A 17,351-nucleotide genomic window follows, 5' to 3' on the forward strand; every position below is an offset into this window, starting at 1 on the left:
GTCACTTCTACCCTGTACCTCCTATGTTCCACCTGCACTTAGTTCTACAAAACACATTCTTCTACAAAAACATGAATTTTTGCCAGATTTTTCCCATCCTGTAAACTCAGTCTTCCCTGTTCTGTCAACTCAGTTTTCCCTTTGCTTTCCAAGCTTTTCCTTTTTACGCTGATGTTTCTCCAGCGTGACCCACAAAGGTGGTGAGAGGTAGATTAGCTGAGCTTTACTCCTGGGCTCCTCAAGGCAAGGAAAAAATATTTGTATCATAGCAATTATTTAGAGACCTAATTTTAACTGCTGAAGTGTGAAGGTCAGAAGAAGTAGGAAACAGGATTTCTTGGCATAGTCTTACCTAAGCACACAAAGAAAAGTTATGGTATCAATACTTTTTTTGAGTACAAAACAGCTAATCAGCCTCCTGCTATCATGCAAGGGCATTACTACATCCAAACATGTTCCTGTAGAGCTTTAAAAAAACTGGCCAACTTTGTTGAGTGTTTATTGCATTGATATTTTCTCCTTATTTCCAGATGCTCCAGTTGGTTTTATTTTATTTTGGAGAAAGTTTTATGTTCTCTCAGAGCACCTCTTGATTAAAATCAGATCATTCGGTTGCTTTCCCAATGTGTTTTCAGTCTAATTTCAGACTTGACATGGCAAAGAGTATAATAAAACTTAGCAGAAAGATACAGAGAGAAAACCAAAGAGCCCGGTAATAAAAGATTACATGGTTCTCCAGCAGAGTCTAATAAACACAGTGGTGAAGCAAGTTTAAAATGAAATCACAGTAAACAACTGCTTTCTTGCTGATTACCCCTGGTAAAATAAGCCCTTCTGAAACAATGCTATTTTTGTACAAAAGGATTATTCACAAGCACATCGTACGTGATAGCAGGTAAATGCCAGGAACAACGGAGGGAAAACCTTGAGCTCATCTGTCTGTCAGAGCCTTTTCTGTTTTACAAGGTGAGCATGCAGCTCATAGCATGGAGGGCTCTTGCCATGGCAGAGGCCATCAGCTTTGCACCTTGGGCAGCTCTGTTTACCACAAGGGTTTTTGGGAAGGAGGGGAAGAAGCACCTGCTGCTGCAAGGTGTGTGATCCAATCCAAGAGGCAGTTACTAACATCCTTAACTTTACCTTTCCCGTGAGCAGATGCTTGTATCCTGGGTTGGATTTGACTGCAGGGCTCAGCACCTCATGGAATAGGACCGTCACATTTCTGGTCCTAGTTTAGAAGGTATGGGCATGAAGAAATTTTGTGCTTATGAACTTCTGGGATGATACTCCAACTAAAAATTAATATTCTCACTCCTCACCTCAAACTACAGCCTCAGAAGAAAAAGGCTGAAGTACTACAAAGCTAGTAAAAACTAATTTTATTTTTAAATAAAATTTCTAAACTTAATTCAAAATTCTGTAAGAGAAGTGGTTAAAATCCTGGCCACAAGCAGGGTGACAGACAAATTGAGAGAACAAGGCTGTCCACAAAGACTTTCAGCTATGCAACAATGCAAGAAAAATGCATTTCCAGCAGCTGGTAAGCTAGTATCAGGATTTCTTCTACTATTGCAATAGTGGAAAAGTGGGGATAAAATCAAGGTCCCTTGGATGTTCAGGGCCCAGGATATAACAGCAGAGCAGAATAATAATGAGTGCTGCTACCTTCCTTCATCACATAGTAGTTGACAAAAAAAAATAATATATATACATATCTATATATACACAAAGGCCCTGGGCAAAATTTGTACGTTGCTGATGTGCTGATGAACAGCACAGTGAGCTGGAGTTGACTGAGCATGGATTTTTTTCTAGTAGAGCTAGAGGTAAATGGCTTTGTCATCCATTACGCTTTCCCAGCTTTCTTAGATTTCCTCCCTGGAACAAAGCCAGGACATTATGGGGAGCGGGAGGGTTGTTATGTGCATGGAATGAACAAGAAATTCTCCTGTCTCAGGCTGAGACGTGCTGCCTGGATCTGAAAGACCCAAATTCAAGTCCCCTCACTTCCAGCCTCCTGTCTGCAGACAGCAGCTGCCAGGCTGTTACCCTGCATCCCTTTCGTAGTGTTGCTGTTCTACACTCTGTAAATATACAGATGGATCACATGAACATATGTGAGGACTGTTCTGCCTTTGGCCCATGGGATGACCTAGGGAAAGTGAGGTTGTTTCTTCCTCTCACTTGGAGGTTCCCCCTTAGCACCCACTGGTGGGATGGCAGGGTGCCCTGGCTCACACAAAGGGATGCAGGCTTGAGGCTGCACGAGCCCACCGTCCTCCAGGGCTGGGTCTGACCCAGTCACAGGGTTTGGCTGAACAAGTGCTTTATTCCATAGCAAAAGCTGGAGTGACTGTGGTATGGAATTGGCTCTGAAATGCATTCCAACTGTGTTAGAGGAAGCATGTGAGGGTCTGTTAACATGTGATCAGATTGAAATTGTGGATTGTTATGCTTAAACCTCATTCCAACTAAGCGGTAAAAATTTCTTTTTTCTCTCTCGGTGATACCCGCCGCTACAGTTAGTTGATGTTTCACCAACCACTAGCCATGCTCTCTATTTAAAAATATAATCTAAGTCTGTTCCTCTAAATTCCCTGAAAACTCTGTAAACTGTTAAGAAAAGCAAAAATATTAAATGTGGAAGGTCATTACTCTGACCCTGCTGTTCTAAAATGTATTGGCTAATGAATAAAGTCAATTTTAGTGAATTTTTAGTGCATAGTTACAGTTAAAATATTGTCCTTCTTTCCTCCCTTTCAATAATTTTACTCAGATCCACTTTGCATTAGTAAATGTACGCATGTGCAGCTTTAGAATTCTGATGTTATAATTAGATCTGTGTATTTGGTCAGGCAAGCTCAAGGTTGTCTACTTATTTCTTCATAGTCTGGATCTATGTTCTACTCCTAGTACCATTTAACACCCTGTTGAATTCAGCAAAGCCTAGTAACCTTCCTCAGTTGGCATGACAGGCATCCTTTTTTTTTTTCTTTTTTTAAATTCTCACCATCACATGTGGGAGGTTCCTTCTTTACCAGAACAAGAAAAGAATATTTTTCAAAAGTAAGACTAGAAAATGAATATGTAAAATTTTCCTTAAGCTTCATAAAAAATCATCTCCTGAAACTGAAATAATTGTGAGTCCATATCACCCAGACTACCTTCTTCTAAATAGTGTGGGAGAAAGAAAGAAAAAGAGTATCTGCTTCTGGGTGAGAAGCACCATCTATCTGTGAGCTGGGTAGCCAGGAAAGCAGAATTGTCAGCCATAGTAGAGCTATTCCAGCTCAGAATCTCTGAAGGACACCTCTAGTATCTTTGCAGGATCTTAACTCACCTACCAGTGCATATGAAACAAAAATTAATTATTTTATTTTTGTAGTAAAATCCATTCTATCTACAGTACTAGGTTTTCAAGCCATGTTTAAATCACTGGGTTTCACCTATTGTAGTGGGAGCATGTAAAGTCCTGGAAGACTTCCACATAGATGGCCTTAATCTCATGGGGAGATAGCAGATTATTACCAGGGTTATTGGCATTCATGGAGTGCTTGGTCTGGCTGGCAAATGATGACATCAATCTTGGTGAAAAAGGGATCATGCATTATTCTATATGCAATCAAGTGCTAAATTTAAACACTGATGGGACAATAAATTTTTTGCAAGAAGGGTCATTAATAGGCAAGGGCCTGAACCATCAAACCTTTACTTACTTGAACAGCCTTTGCTCACAGAGGTTATCTTATTAGGCAACTGCCTTACTGAAAAAAGGGCCTTGTAATACAGGGATTGAGGAATTAGTATCTGCAAGAAGAACTTTTCTAATTATAGACTAAAAAAAATTCATGTATGAAAGTCCATTTGTGGGATTTAGAAGTATGTAAGCTGTCTGCTTCTTAACAATGGGAATCAAGAGAAAACTGGGAGTTATCAAGGTTCTAATGAGTATAAACCTTGTTGTAAAATTCAAAATCTATCTCCTTAGTATAATGTCCTCTCTCACACAGTGGCCAATCCTGTTTGAGCAAGAAACCTAATCCCCATAAATGTCATACTGTTTATATGGTATGCTTGAATTCACTATAACTAATGACCAATTTATTCTTGAAAGAGGGCACTCTTTGAAGATATCATGTCCTTTATTTTCATGCCAGACAAAGTAAGGGTTTTTCATGACCACATCACTGATATTTTTTATTTATATATTCAAATATATTTATAATAGTTAATCAGAGCAAAGGAATAATGCACAATAACAGCACAGGTTTTCCCCCCTTGATTTCTGAAACTTTTTGTATTCTGCTCATGGTCATTCCATTTGCTTGGCTCACAGCCAATGTGAACCAGAATATCAAGGTATGTGTAAAATCAGGCAGAGTTATTTCCCTTTTAGTTTACAATGCTTCTTTTCTGCCTCTTGTTAAACATGGTAAAATTAGTTGCCAGAAAGAGCAAGAACAATCCCTGCTTTTCATTCATTTTAGCTAAATCAGAAATAGTGCAAAATTGTACATGAACACACAGAGAAGGGGCTGGGACAGTAGGGAAGGAGTTAAACATTTTCTGAGGTCTACACTACTGTCCACTCCCTGAATGCATTTTTCACTCTCTACAGTTTAGGAAAAACACTGGTATAATTATCATAATAATACACAAGACACATTTTCACTATTTTCTAATCCTAAAAGCAAGGTATGATGTGAATAATTGAAGGCAATTGACAACAGGTAAAATTAGTACACAAAGGATTTTTAATTTATTTAAGGAAATTTAACTTGCAGTAGCTTTGTGTTGCCTCTGCCAACACATAAAACCTGAAGACACAGTCATATATTCTAGTGCAATAAATAAGTAGTCCTAGCTATTCAGCTTTGCAATAAAGACATCTCAAGTTAGTAAATTCTTTGGTTTTGAACTTTATCCAATCCCAAATTTGTTTATTTCTGCCATAAACAGGGCTAACATTCTAAGGTATCTTCATACCTTTATTATATCTCCTTATGCTGTTTTCTGTGCAAAAAAGCCATTCTTACGGTGTTGTTTGTGTTTTTTAAAATTAATTATTTCTATTCATCTGGTAACTTCTGAACAGCAGTCTCAGATCAACTGCTGCACCTTCACAAACTCACACATGCTTTTGGGATTAAATGCTAACCTCTTCCCACTTTCAGTTTATGCTAAAGGATTCAGGGGAGCCTGCTCAGGGAGCACAGCACTACTGGTCTATACCTTGGTTGCTTCTGTGTGGGATCAGAAGTGTTCTCCTCCATGGCACAGGCCATGATGAGTGGTCCCCATGTCCCTCACCCTGTTTTCCAGCCCCCTATTCAGCTGCAGCTTTGCAAAGAATAGCAGGAGGAAAGAGGGAATGGCCTGAGGATTGATGTGCTGTTTCAGCCCGTGGTGGTTGTTTTCTCCTCTAAGGCAGCGAGTATAAAGCACTGATTAATGCAGACCTCAGACGTGCATGTTGGAGGAAGGCAAGGAGAAAGGAAAAAAGTGCAGGCAGAATGCCAGTGAGGCTATGGATGTGTGTGTGTGAGAGAGGGGTTCAACACGTGTGCAAGGAATGCTGAGCTGACAATCATAGAATCATATAATAATTTGGGTTGGAATGGACTTTTAACACTCACTGAGTCCAATCCCAGTGCATGGGGAGGGGTGTTTCAGCAATGACACCAGCTCTGCACCTGAGGGAGATGAGTGAGAGGAGCAGTGGGCAAATGACTGGGTAAGGGCTTGTCTCTCAGTACTGGAACGTCTTCCCTCTCCTTGCAGCACCCATCCAGCATCAAGCTGTATTATTCTGGGGAGGGGAAGGAGTAATGGAAACCCCTATTCCTCTGGTTTTAGAGGAAGCATTAAGTTGGAAATGATTGGGATTTCCCCAGCCATCTTGAATGTAGTTCATTCTGTGCGGTGTAAATCTTTCTCCAGAACAATCACAGAGTTAACAGTGCCTGGCCAAATTTCACAAGCCGTGGTGCATTTACTTATCAGAGACAAAAGACAGTACAGAAGAAATCTGCCTTGAAGCAGCAAAGTGCTTAAATGCTCAGCTAGCAAGCTTCTGTCTGTCCACCCCTGTGAAAGGTTCTTGGCTATCAGGGTCAGCAGATCTAACGGATCTTTGTTCTTGACTGAAGACTTTTCCAACTCATGTCACAGCTTACCCTGTACAGATTTTCCTCCAGGCTTTTAAGCCACTAGAAAGGATGGATACTTTCTGTTTCTCCTTATAGAGAAGAAAGGAGAGCTTTATAGCAGCTCTCCTTCCAGCACATGGATTAGTCTAGAGCACACAACATGGAACCAATGGAACCTCCTGGCCATCAGATCTTGTCCCGTGTTGCCAGACACTACCACACCAGTTTTTTCCTTTTGGAAATGTGAAGAGCTCCATCCTAATGGTAATTATTTTTTTCTGCCCTGTTAGCACTTCTGAAAGAACTTTTCCAATAACAGATTTTCTTATGTTTAGAAATCATCCGGTTTTTGGCTTAAGTGCATTAATGGGCAGCTCATACCTTTGTTCTTGACTAAAACGCCTGCGATGCACTTAGCCTCGGTAAGGCAAGTTTTTACACATATTCCCACCAGGAGTCCCTGGCATTGCTTCGCTCCCACAGATTGACACCAGCCTCCCCGAGCAAGGACGGGCTGTGCGGAGGGACGGGGTTTCGGTACCGGCGGGGGCTCGCTACCGGGTGCGAACGCGGCTGGCGGGTGGGCACACGGCAGCCACGGGCTGAAGGCGCCGGGGGTGGCTCGGTGCGGGCGCTCCGGCCGCGCCGCGTCTGCAGCCGGTGCCTATGGCGGTACGTCCAGCTGTTTTGGGGAGGGGGCTGCGGGCCGCTCTCAGCGTGGCGGCGGAGGGGAGCAGCGAGGGCCGGCGTTGCGCGGCCCCGGGAGCGGCGGGGCCGGGCGGCGGGCGGCGTTGGGCCGGGGGCGCGGGCGGTGCCGCTGCCGCGGGGCCGTGCGGGGCGGCGGCCGGCGGGCCGGGCCCTGACGTCAGCGGCCGGGGCGGCTGCAGCTGCGGGCGGCGCTCCCCGAAGCGGCGGCGGCTCCGCTCCTGCGCTCACTCCGCGCTGCCGCAGCCCCCAGCGCCCGCGGCGCCCGGGCGCTCCCTCGCCGCGCAGGTAACGGGGGGTCCGGGGCGGGCGGCGGCTCCGGCACGGCGGGGCAGGACCCGCTCGGCTCCGGCAGCCCGGAGCCGCCGCGGCGCGGGGCTCTGACACCCGGCCGCCGCTTCCTTCCCGCGGCAACTAGTTGGGGGAGCGGCCGGGCGGTGCTGCCCGGGGTGCCGAGGAATTGGCGAAGTCGGAGCGGCGGCGAGGTGCCCCGTCCCGGCACCCTTCCGCCGCCCCCCGGCAGGGAGCCGGGGCCGCTCGGAGCGGGGCGCAGGGCGGAGGCTGCCGCAGCCGGGTTTGGGGCGGGAGGAGCTGCGCAGGATGGGTGCCTCGGGGCGCTGATGTGTCCGGCTCCCTTTGCAGGCTGCTCGGGCACTTCAGAGCGAGCGAGAGGCTGAGCCGGCAGCATCCCGGGCATTTCCAGCAAGCGCCCGCCAGCAGCCCGACACCGACTGAAATTTAGACGTCTTCAGAGAGGGGAGGAAGATCCTCATCTTCCGTAGCCTCCTCAATGAGTGCCAAGCTCTCCAAAGAGTTGAGGCTGTCCCTGCCGCCTTGTCTTCTGAACAGGACATCTGCCACCTTAAATAGCAGCAGCACCTGCATCACGCAAGTGGGTCAACTCTTTCAGTCCTTCTCATCCACCCTGGTTTTAATTGTCCTGGTCACCCTCATCTTCTGCCTGATCCTCCTCTCCCTCACCACCTTCCACATCCACAAGAGGAAGATGAAGAAGCGGAAAATGCAAAAGGCTCAGGAGGAGTATGAACGGGACCACTGTGCCCGCAGCAGCAATAGCAGCAGCCAGCACCCTGGGACACTGGTGCAGGGAGAGGCATCCCAAGGAAGAGACAGCCGACTGGGAAGACCCCCCCAGGACTCAGAGATCCAGCGCTCCTCTCCCTCGGCAGCCCCCAGCTCTCAGCAACCACAGGCTTGTTTGGACACAGCTGGCGTGGGGCTCCTGCAGACGGTGATTTTGTCATGATGGTTTGGGGGAGACCTCACGAAGGCACTGATTGATGTTTGTAAATATCTGAGTGATTACTCTAGTCCCCGAAGAAGAAGAAAACATTGCTAATTCGAACGAACGAACAAGCCCATGATCCAAGCGCATGACAGATCACATTGCGTTTCTCATTGACTGTGTGAGGAAAGGATGCATCCTTTTACTGGAGAAGAAGCTGCACACAGCTACTAAATATCAAGTCATCCACCTGCACGAGAGGGTCAGGGGTAGGGGGTCCCTTTTCTCTGGACATTATTACCCCAAGTACAGCAGGTTTCCCACTGCTCTTGGGATTCCCACTGCGCCCTGTGTCATTGTTACATGGTGTGGGTTGGGGTGTGGGGGGAGAGACAGGTCTGGTGGGTGCCTTGGGACCCTTCTGTCGGAGCAGACTGGTGGTACACTGTGGTCTCTCCTTTTGTGCTGGGATCTGTGCTCCTGTCCCACCCCCTCACTCCTTTCCAGAACTGGAGATTGCTTGGTGTAGGAATGGCCATCCCTAGTTAGGCTGAACTGCAAGCACCCTCCGACCCCATGGCCCTGTGCCCCCAGCTGCAGCACTGAGTGACCCACTCACTGTTTGGAGGATGGAGTCAGCTGTCTCCATAGAGTGGTGCCTGAGCTTTCCTCTCCCATCAGCTCCCTTCATCTTGAAAAAGCACCCCCTTCCCCATGCCATGAACCATGAAACCCAAACCCAGTACTGTTCTGTGTGTGAGGGAGGGGTAATGTGCAGTAACTTGCCTGTGCCCTCCCAGGGGAGGTTGTCTTTGTACCTCCTGGTGGTCCTGAAACAATCCAGTTCTGCACCAGGCACCCTGCACTGAATGCCTGCATTTACAGCTTTGTCTCCAGCAAGGAATCCTGCAGCAGTACAGATCTTGCATCTCCTTTTTTAGGCTGATGTGTATTTTCAACCCTCCTAATCTCGTAGACAATTAGGGACAGACAACACTTAATTTTATCATATGTCCTCTCTTGGGAAACAAATAATTCCGTTGAAAACGTCCTCTCCCAAACCCTGGCAGATATTTCTTTTTGAAGTGGCTGCTGTGAAGTGGTGTAGTTTATCCCTAGCAAGCACAGAGAGTTGTGTTGACTCTGGATGGCGGGTGTGAGTGGCTGCCGGTACTCTGTGTGTTGGGGAATGCAGTGTGGTTTACAGAAAATGGGTCTTTGCTTAGTGATCAAATCAATGACCATTACTTGAAGGTGCCTTGACAGCATGCCGTATCCAAACTTTGAAACATATAGTGTGATATCGTAGCAGAGGCAGCCCTCTACTGTGCATACTAGCATCTAAAATTGCAGCAAAGAAAAAATGATCCCAAGGGATTTATTCTTTTTTTTTTTAATTTCTGTTCCATCATTTAAAGTGATTCGAGGATATAGTAATAGCCCACGGTTTTTAATAATCTGTATCCTTCGTATGTCTTCTCTGACATGCTCTGTCTGCCAGGGTGGCTGACTGAAAAATCCCAGACACGTAGACCAGGAGGTCTGGAGCTGTAATCTGTGAGTGAATGTCATTAACCAGTTTAAAACTGGGAAAGAGAGTGGCAGAAGTCCTCCCTACTCCTATAATACCCCCAAAATGCAGAGATTTCAGGGCAGTATTTCTGTCACCCAGTTTTCTCGCTTCCTGATCTTTCCTGGTGTGATGGGAAATTGCTGTTAAGTTTGGACCCGTGCCTCCATCGTTTTAGGGAAGAGCTGTACCAGGGAGCCCAAGGAGCCGCTCCACCCGCTGAGGTTAGTGTGGAGAGCTGCCGTGCGTGCGACTGAGCGAGGGGTGTTTGCGGGAGCCACGGCTGGCTCTTGCTGATAATGGGTACTTCGTTGTTGCTGGGCAAGGAAATTGGCTTTGTTTTGTTTCCCCCTAATAAAGGATGCATGAACTTTTGTATTTAACCTCCTTATGCAACTGCGGCACAGTATTGCACCACAGGGAATAGATTTAGGACAATGAGGAGTGTTCAGTGAGCACTAATTGAGCTTCCTGACCGCTGAACTCCACTAAATAGAGAGGTATTACTTTCCCCTTTATTTTGTGCCTTTAAACCACCCCCCACCCCATCCCAAACCAACAGTGTATAATTTCAAGTTTTATAAAAGCAATAAGATGTTCCAAGTCACTCCAGTGCATTTCTGGTTGATGATTCCACTTCTTTAGTGTCTGAAGTCAGACACTCTTCCTTCTGCCTTATGCACTCAAGGCATGCAATAATTCCCCAGAAGTGTACTGCTTGTCACATCTCATTGCAGTTATAAAATTGCCCTATTTTTGAAGAAAAAAAGAAGGATGGAGAGATAGATATATATATATCTTTATATATATATTATGGATATACAGGTATACGTATTATTTATATAATCTCATGCCACTGAAAGTAGTTGCGAAAGTGTGACTAGAGTTAAAATATTATCATGTAAAACTCTACCCTTTGTTAATTAGCTTTGATTTAATATTTTAATATCTCTGTATTTATGTAAATCTGTGTAAATTATATGGTCTATTAGTAAAATTTCATACTGACTTTAATTTTTGCAGAACTGTGAGCTTCTTGTGGTGTCATCTAAGGTTTTTTATTTCTAAAGTTAAATTAGACAAGATATGAGAAGTTGTAAATTCCTATTATCACACAGAATTACTGCAATAAGGTTCATGCGTATTCCCAGTACACAGCCCTATCTTGAGGTATAGCAGGCTTATGAGGTTTAATTGAACGGTCTCAGGAGATCTAGCTGATACAAACAGGACACGTAGGTTTTAATTTTCATGAAACAATAAGCAATCTAGGGAATAGATGTGGATTTTTAAAACAGAGTTTATGCTTGGAGGTTCTGTCAAATCAATTGCTTCAAAACCCTACAGCTACAGCTAAACTTCTGCACTTAGCATTCAGTATTAATAAGGCTGATGCTTCTTTCCCCTCCTACTTAAACTAGAAAAGAGTAGAAAATTGTTCATATTTCTAAAGCATACATTTTCAGCTAAATGTGAAACTGCCCAAAGGGTTTTGAATATACATATTTTATGCAAGTGTAATATCTATGTATCTGTATCCATATATTTAAATATTTTTGTGTAACCTTTTATACGATATTTGATAGAGATGCTGGGTAAATGCTTGTACCTTTCTTGAACACGAGGAAGGATTTTTACCCTCTCAATGCGGACATTCTTTTTCCTGTGAATTTGCACTGGTTTCAACGAGTGACAGTGACGACTGAGCAGCTGAGTGCTGACTGATGGAAGCACAGACTGACTTCGCTCCGTTAGGGGGCAAATCCTCCAGATGGATTCTCCTGGTTCTGAACTGGAACTGGTTGGCCACTAGCATCCCGCATGTGTAAGAATAAGAAGTGCTGTGGGGCTCAACAGTTCCTGTCCAGTTCAGCCGTTGTTCCGTGGAAGAAGCACGGCAGCAGTGACTCCTTTTGTAGAGCCTAGTGAGAGCAGAGCTGATGGGCAATGTGATGGCCATGCTGGGACTGCACTGGAGCATCAGCGATGCCTCGCTGCTGCACTCCTGTCCTCAGAGCTGGCTGCTGCCCTGGGGATTCATCCAGCTCCCGCTGGCATCGACAGGAGTGGCTGGCACCAACTGCCGAGGAACTGGGATCCCATCTGTAGCCCGCATGGAGGGTGCAGCTCTCCACATCACCACTGCTGACCCTGCTCTGCTCCTGTCCTAGCAGTCTTCACGGGGATGGAAACCACTGCCTCCCACGAGGGAGCCTGGTGGCACTGGGGAACCTGCACTGCTACTGTTAGCTCTGCTTCTGTGGACTGAGGCCCTTAGGTTCCTGCGTGGATCACGGACAGGGAATGTCATTTCATTCAAATATATCATTCCGGCATTTTTTTCTTTGGGAGTTTGTCTACCACAAATGTAGCTTCAGATAAAATTTGCCGGGCTCTCCATCCAGACATGTTTTAACTTTTGATACATCTCTCTCAGATGTATATCTGTAAGTTTATAGATATATATCTCAAAGGAAATGCTGGACAAAAAGCAAAGAACAGAGATTTCATGTTAAACTGGCAAAACTGTCCTATGACAAAAAAAGCTTTTTTTTTAAATTTAAAATTAATTTTAGAGGCTGCATCTTTAATGTAAATAGCAAGTTACTCTGTGATTAATGTTTTCCATAGCATTTCTGAGTAATTGCTATCCTGTTTCTGGAAAGCCGTGTCCAGTGTTTTGAAGCAACTGTGCTTTTTTTCTTCTGTTCTTATGAATATCAGTGCAACTTTAATGTAGGGAGAAAAAAGAACAGGATTTGACTCTTTATATAGGACTGAATTATTTTAAATCCAGTTATGGAATTTGGTTGCTTTTTTTGCCTTTCTTGTGGTTATTCTCTCTGCACGTTCATATTTTTTCTATGGGTACTTGAAACCCTACATTTTAATAGGTATGCAAGATACGAAGGGAAACATGACAAATTATGTAGGAAATATTCTTTTTCCTCTTTTGTGTAAATAGCAAAATTTATAATGACTTAGATACTGTTTCATTACATTTCTCATCTCTGTAGAATTTGGCATGACACATATACAAATCTTTAATAGCACTTTCATTTGTGTTAAAAGTTAGAACTACTTTTATCCAGGATTGACTTACTCATCTCTTTCGGGTATCCAACATTTTTTCCCCTAAGCCAAGTTTTCCATCTGATTGCAAAATAAATTTCTAGTAGAACAGAGCCTCCTTCTGTTTTTAGTCTTTTACATGTAGGTCTCTGGTCTGAATCCAGCCAGATTCATTAGTGTAGAAAATGTGTTACAATCTTGCAAGAACTGGATGGTGTATGAGCCTTGAGGAGAGAGGTGACTGGCAAGCAAACAGGTGAAATGCCTGGCAGTGGAAATAGTTGGCTTTCCTGAGTGGAGCTGTAGAAGGGAAGCCTCCCCTTCCACTGGATGGGCCTGGATGAAGGGCGACCTGTTCCAGCCACAGCAGAGACAAGTATCGCTGTCCTTGCTGATCCTGTTGCTCTAAAATGTCATTTTCTCTATGACACTAGATCTCATTTCTGTAAATTATGTGTAATGTATTTCTTATTCAAGTCAAAGAGGTTTTCATTGCTTCATCAGTACTATATGTTCTCTGTGGATAATTAGAAGAATTAATTTTCCAACCCTTTTAACCTAATACCTCTACAAGCATCGATTTTGTATGAGTTAGGAAATAAATAAATATTTGGATCAGAACCCTGTCAGTAAATATTGCCTTTATTCATATAATACGGTGTTCCAGTTGGCTTTTCTTTGTTGTTTCCTTCCTTGAAATGGAGCAATATAATCTGTTCATTATCTTACTTTTCTAAGAGGACAAAGACTTTAAAGCAAATACTGCAAAATACAGACATAAAACCAGGAAAAATTTTGACATTGTATAGCAGAATGAAATAATGTAGACTTTTTTGTTGTTGTTTCACAGTAATTCTTTTACCTCTGTTTCTCATACCACCTCCAATCAAGGAAATTTTTAATCTAAAATCTTAGAAAGGACTTACATAAAACACATGCTTTGCTTTTATGGTTTTACCTTTCCTTACTACACAGTCAGTGACCAAGTACAGGTTAAAACTTTTCAAACGGTATCCCAGGGGATTAGAAGTGCTGTAAACAAGGGGACAGTATAGTAGCTTTTAAGGTGAAAATATTAGCTCTATAATATAGTAAAAGCAGGAAGGGCTGTGGGGTGAATTTAGGATTCTAAAGGAGTGCCTTAATTTTGTTCCTGGCTCTGTCACTCACATTGTGAGGCTCTCGGCTTCCAAGCTCTTTATATAATAATGTAACTAATCTATTAAACAGAGTTGGAGCCTGCAAATATACAGCCCTGGAATGAATAAATTGAGCATCATCTACATAAAAGAATACTCAGAGCATAATACAAATTAGAAGAGTCTTTATGCTGTAATCACCTGGCTTGGATTGTTCAAGTGCTTACACTTGGCAGAGAGATCCAAGTGGCACACTGTGCAGCTGGGAGGCGGATGGCTGGGCAAGATGCTTGAACAGTCACACCGAGAGGCTCAATTTAATTTTTAATTTGAAGTGGAATACGTATTATGGAGGAGAGCCAAGAAAACTAATGTTTATTTTACCATTTCATCACACATAGCACTTCTTTTCTCAGTGCAGAAAACAGCTTTGTATGGTTTTAAACAGAGTGCTGACTAAGGTAATAGGAATATAGGAAAAGATAATTCTTGGGAGTAAACCCATCACTAATGAAATTTATGACACAATCTCCTTGAATACAGTGGGGCCTTGACTATGCCCAAGAAAATACCAGGTCTCAGTCTCTGCTGGCTGTCTATCCCTTGCCAGTGTCATCGGACTCTTGATTTCTCAGTATTTCTAGGTCACATGGATTTTTCCTGTTTTTTCACTCACCGTCCATACAGTGAAGGCTCACATGGGATTACCTACATGTGACATGCTTTTGCTCACTTTTCTTTTGTTTTCGTTGCATCCTGCTGTCTGACTTTCCACTAGAGAGCCTGTTTGCCCTTTCCATCAGGGATAGGCCATGTTGGCCAGCTTGTCTCTTCCTCCTAATGGGTAATCTCAGCCTATGTCTGACATTAGGAAATTCCTCACTGTAAGTCATCACTTGGTTTGATTTCTGCAAAGATTCTGTAGGACTTTGCTGTCATCTTGGTCCAGCTTGTCATACATTTACCCACCGCCCAACCACTCTGCAGCAAGACACAAGTTTTTGAGAAAGTGCTAGACTTCAAAATAGCCTGAGAAATACCAGCACAATTCCCAGCATAGTCTACTGGCATTAGAACAGCATCACATTTCCTGCTTGAGCTGCCAACCCAAGACCACAGGCTGGAGCTGCTGAGAAATCATCATTCTTTTATATCTATAATTTCTATCTTTCTATCATTTACAGGAACACTACTGTAAGGAAAAGCATCAGTTACTGTAAAAAAGGAGACAAAATAAGGGAGAGGATATGGTTATGAGTATTAATATACAAATATGTGTAAAACCTGTGAGACAGACAAGATCAACTGAATGTCTAGTAATCGCTAGCCACTCAGTCCACATTTTCTTCTTTTAAATCAGATTATCACAATCCATCCCATTACATATGGTCTTGAATGCTTTTAGACACATCCTTTTACTTTGCTGCTGTCAGTGAGCCTGTACTTGTTTATGAACTCCAGTTAAACTCTTTAAAGTCCATTTGTTTTCATTATAGAAATAGAGTTTCTATTAAATCTTTTGAACAGGCCTCAGCAGTAGCATAGGGGAGCCTTCGCTTCCAGCACAATTCTCAGCTTGTTCAATCTGGTAAACATGATGTATAAAGGAGGACAACAGTCCCGGTGATCATATGGGGTCACTGCAAAAGTCTGTAAACAATGATTGCATCCAAACTGAAAGCAAGATACCTATTAAATCCTCAGATGGCCATGACTTTTTGCCTGTCTACAATGAAGGAAGTTCAAAACATCTCTGCTCACTGCTTGAGTTATTTTGGATTTATGTACTGCTGCTGGAACTGAGCTGACTATGAGCCACTACCTATCTGACAGAGCTTTTCTGAGGTCAGTTCTCCCCGAGATAAAGGGATGAGGATGAGCCTAGTGTAGGAGTGGAAAAGGTGGGTGATGTGTGACAGACGGGTGTTAGTAGGACTGTTTGCATAGCACTGTAGCCATACTGCAGGTCTAAGGGCAGATTCCTCAGCCCCTATACTTGCAAGTGAGAAAACATAACAGCATTACACAACTCTTGGTATCAGATCTGTACATAATGCCTTTTATAAGTGAAAACTTTTTACAGCTTCCAGAGAAGCTCTTGAGATTGCTATGCTCCAGTTAGGCCTCTTTTGTGTCTTTTCAAAAAGTTTTTTCAAATGCTCTGGAAAACAGAAACTCAAAATATCAAAATAAAGTAAGCAACAGGATGCTGTAATCCGTGTGAGAAAGGTGTGCTGCTGAAAGACACCAGGCTGACGAATCTTTATGTGTTCATAGCCTGGGGACTTCACCATCAGAGAACCGTGTTTCTTGTCTGCTGCTGTGCACTGGTTGTTGCAGTGGGGGGCCAGGAGGAGGTATTCAGATTTCCTCAGGCTGGTGGAGCTGGTGAACTTGCAATGGCATGAGCTGTCAGCAGGAGAACAAAGAGAAAACACTCACCTCCCATCATGGAAGGCATGGGGAAAACACACATTTCAGAAACAAAGATTGTGCTGGGTTAGAACTGGTGGTTTGTTAAGGAATATCTCCAGGATTTACTTCACGGTACCTTGGCTCAAGTAACATCTCAGCATGAGGAGGTTTCCATTTGCCTCCCTGTCTCCTGCCCTCTTCTACCACTCTTTCAGACTACTTCACCGTCACTAACTTATTTTACTCTGAAGCAAGTTTGTTACAGCTGCAAGAATGTGCGTCAAATGAGCTAGTGAATCACAATGCAGAGACAACCTCTGGGTGTGCTGTGGAGGAGGCATCCAACAGCCTGGGAAGGGGTGCAGGGGCACTAAACTCTGCAGAACAGTTGCGTGAGGAAGGGCTAATGAGACCGTGTGCTTTGATCCCTGTCATGCACATCTGGGACTAAAATATTGATAGCCTTCTGTGGCTGTGGAGCTCCAGCTGGCTCTTGGGCTCTAGCACACCTCACTGCCACAATGGCCACAGCTTTCTTCATACCCTGTGGTATAAAGCTGCATTGGCTTGCATCCTTCCTCTGCCTTTTGAATGAGATCCTTCATATTTCCCCAAATATCCCATTGCTCCTCTGTATGTCCAGCTCCACACAAGGTCTGCAGCTCCCATCCTGACCTGCCTGGCTTTCAGGTGGGATGTGCTGAGCTGCACAGATGAGGGCAAATTGGCCAGTGCCAACAAACCCCCGGTTATCCTGCCTTTCTCTTCTTGATCCCCAGCCCAGCCACCCACCTATATTCTAAGGAGGCAACAACATTCAGCTCTCTGCTCTTCCCTCAAACATGGTTGATATTAGCCAATGGACCCAAAAACTGCTGAGGGAGGACAACTGACAGGCACTTGGACAGGGAATATGCCTGCACTATAATGCAGGCATTAGTGAAAGAAGTTATTTTTCCCATCTCGTGAATTGTAAGTAAATTTCAAGGCTTTTTTTGATGCCTGACTCAGAGTTTTGAAATGTTTGGATTTGGCAATGCTGCTCAACAATATCT

General features: G+C 44.0%; 1 protein-coding gene across 3 annotated transcripts; it reads left to right on the top strand.

Annotated features, from left to right (window-relative positions):
• The first annotated feature begins 6,689 nt into the window (after window positions 1-6,689).
• On the top strand, window positions 6,690-13,376 carry C1H11orf87 (chromosome 1 C11orf87 homolog). Of its 3 annotated transcripts, none has more exons than XM_038153787.1 (2): window positions 6,690-6,710; window positions 7,497-13,376. In XM_038153787.1, exon 2 carries the CDS (start codon window positions 7,645-7,647, stop codon window positions 8,119-8,121), a length of 477 nt encoding a protein of 158 aa, XP_038009715.1. In that variant the 5' UTR covers window positions 6,690-6,710; window positions 7,497-7,644; the 3' UTR covers window positions 8,122-13,376. The 3 variants fall into 3 exon arrangements, with proteins under 3 accessions (XP_038009715.1, XP_038009708.1, XP_038009699.1); XM_038153780.1 differs by lacking the exon at window positions 6,690-6,710 and adding an exon at window positions 6,715-6,821; XM_038153771.1 differs by lacking the exon at window positions 6,690-6,710 and adding an exon at window positions 7,001-7,142.
• Window positions 13,377-17,351: the final 3,975 nt, after the last annotated feature.

Source organism: Motacilla alba, chromosome 1, assembly GCF_015832195.1.
Source record: "Motacilla alba alba isolate MOTALB_02 chromosome 1, Motacilla_alba_V1.0_pri, whole genome shotgun sequence".
NCBI lineage: Eukaryota > Metazoa > Chordata > Aves > Passeriformes > Motacillidae > Motacilla > Motacilla alba.

Coding starts and splice junctions, on each gene's coding strand:
- C1H11orf87 (XM_038153787.1), top strand. CDS start 7,645: ATGAGTGCCAAGCTCTCCAAAGAGTTGAGGCTGTCCCTGCCGCCTTGT.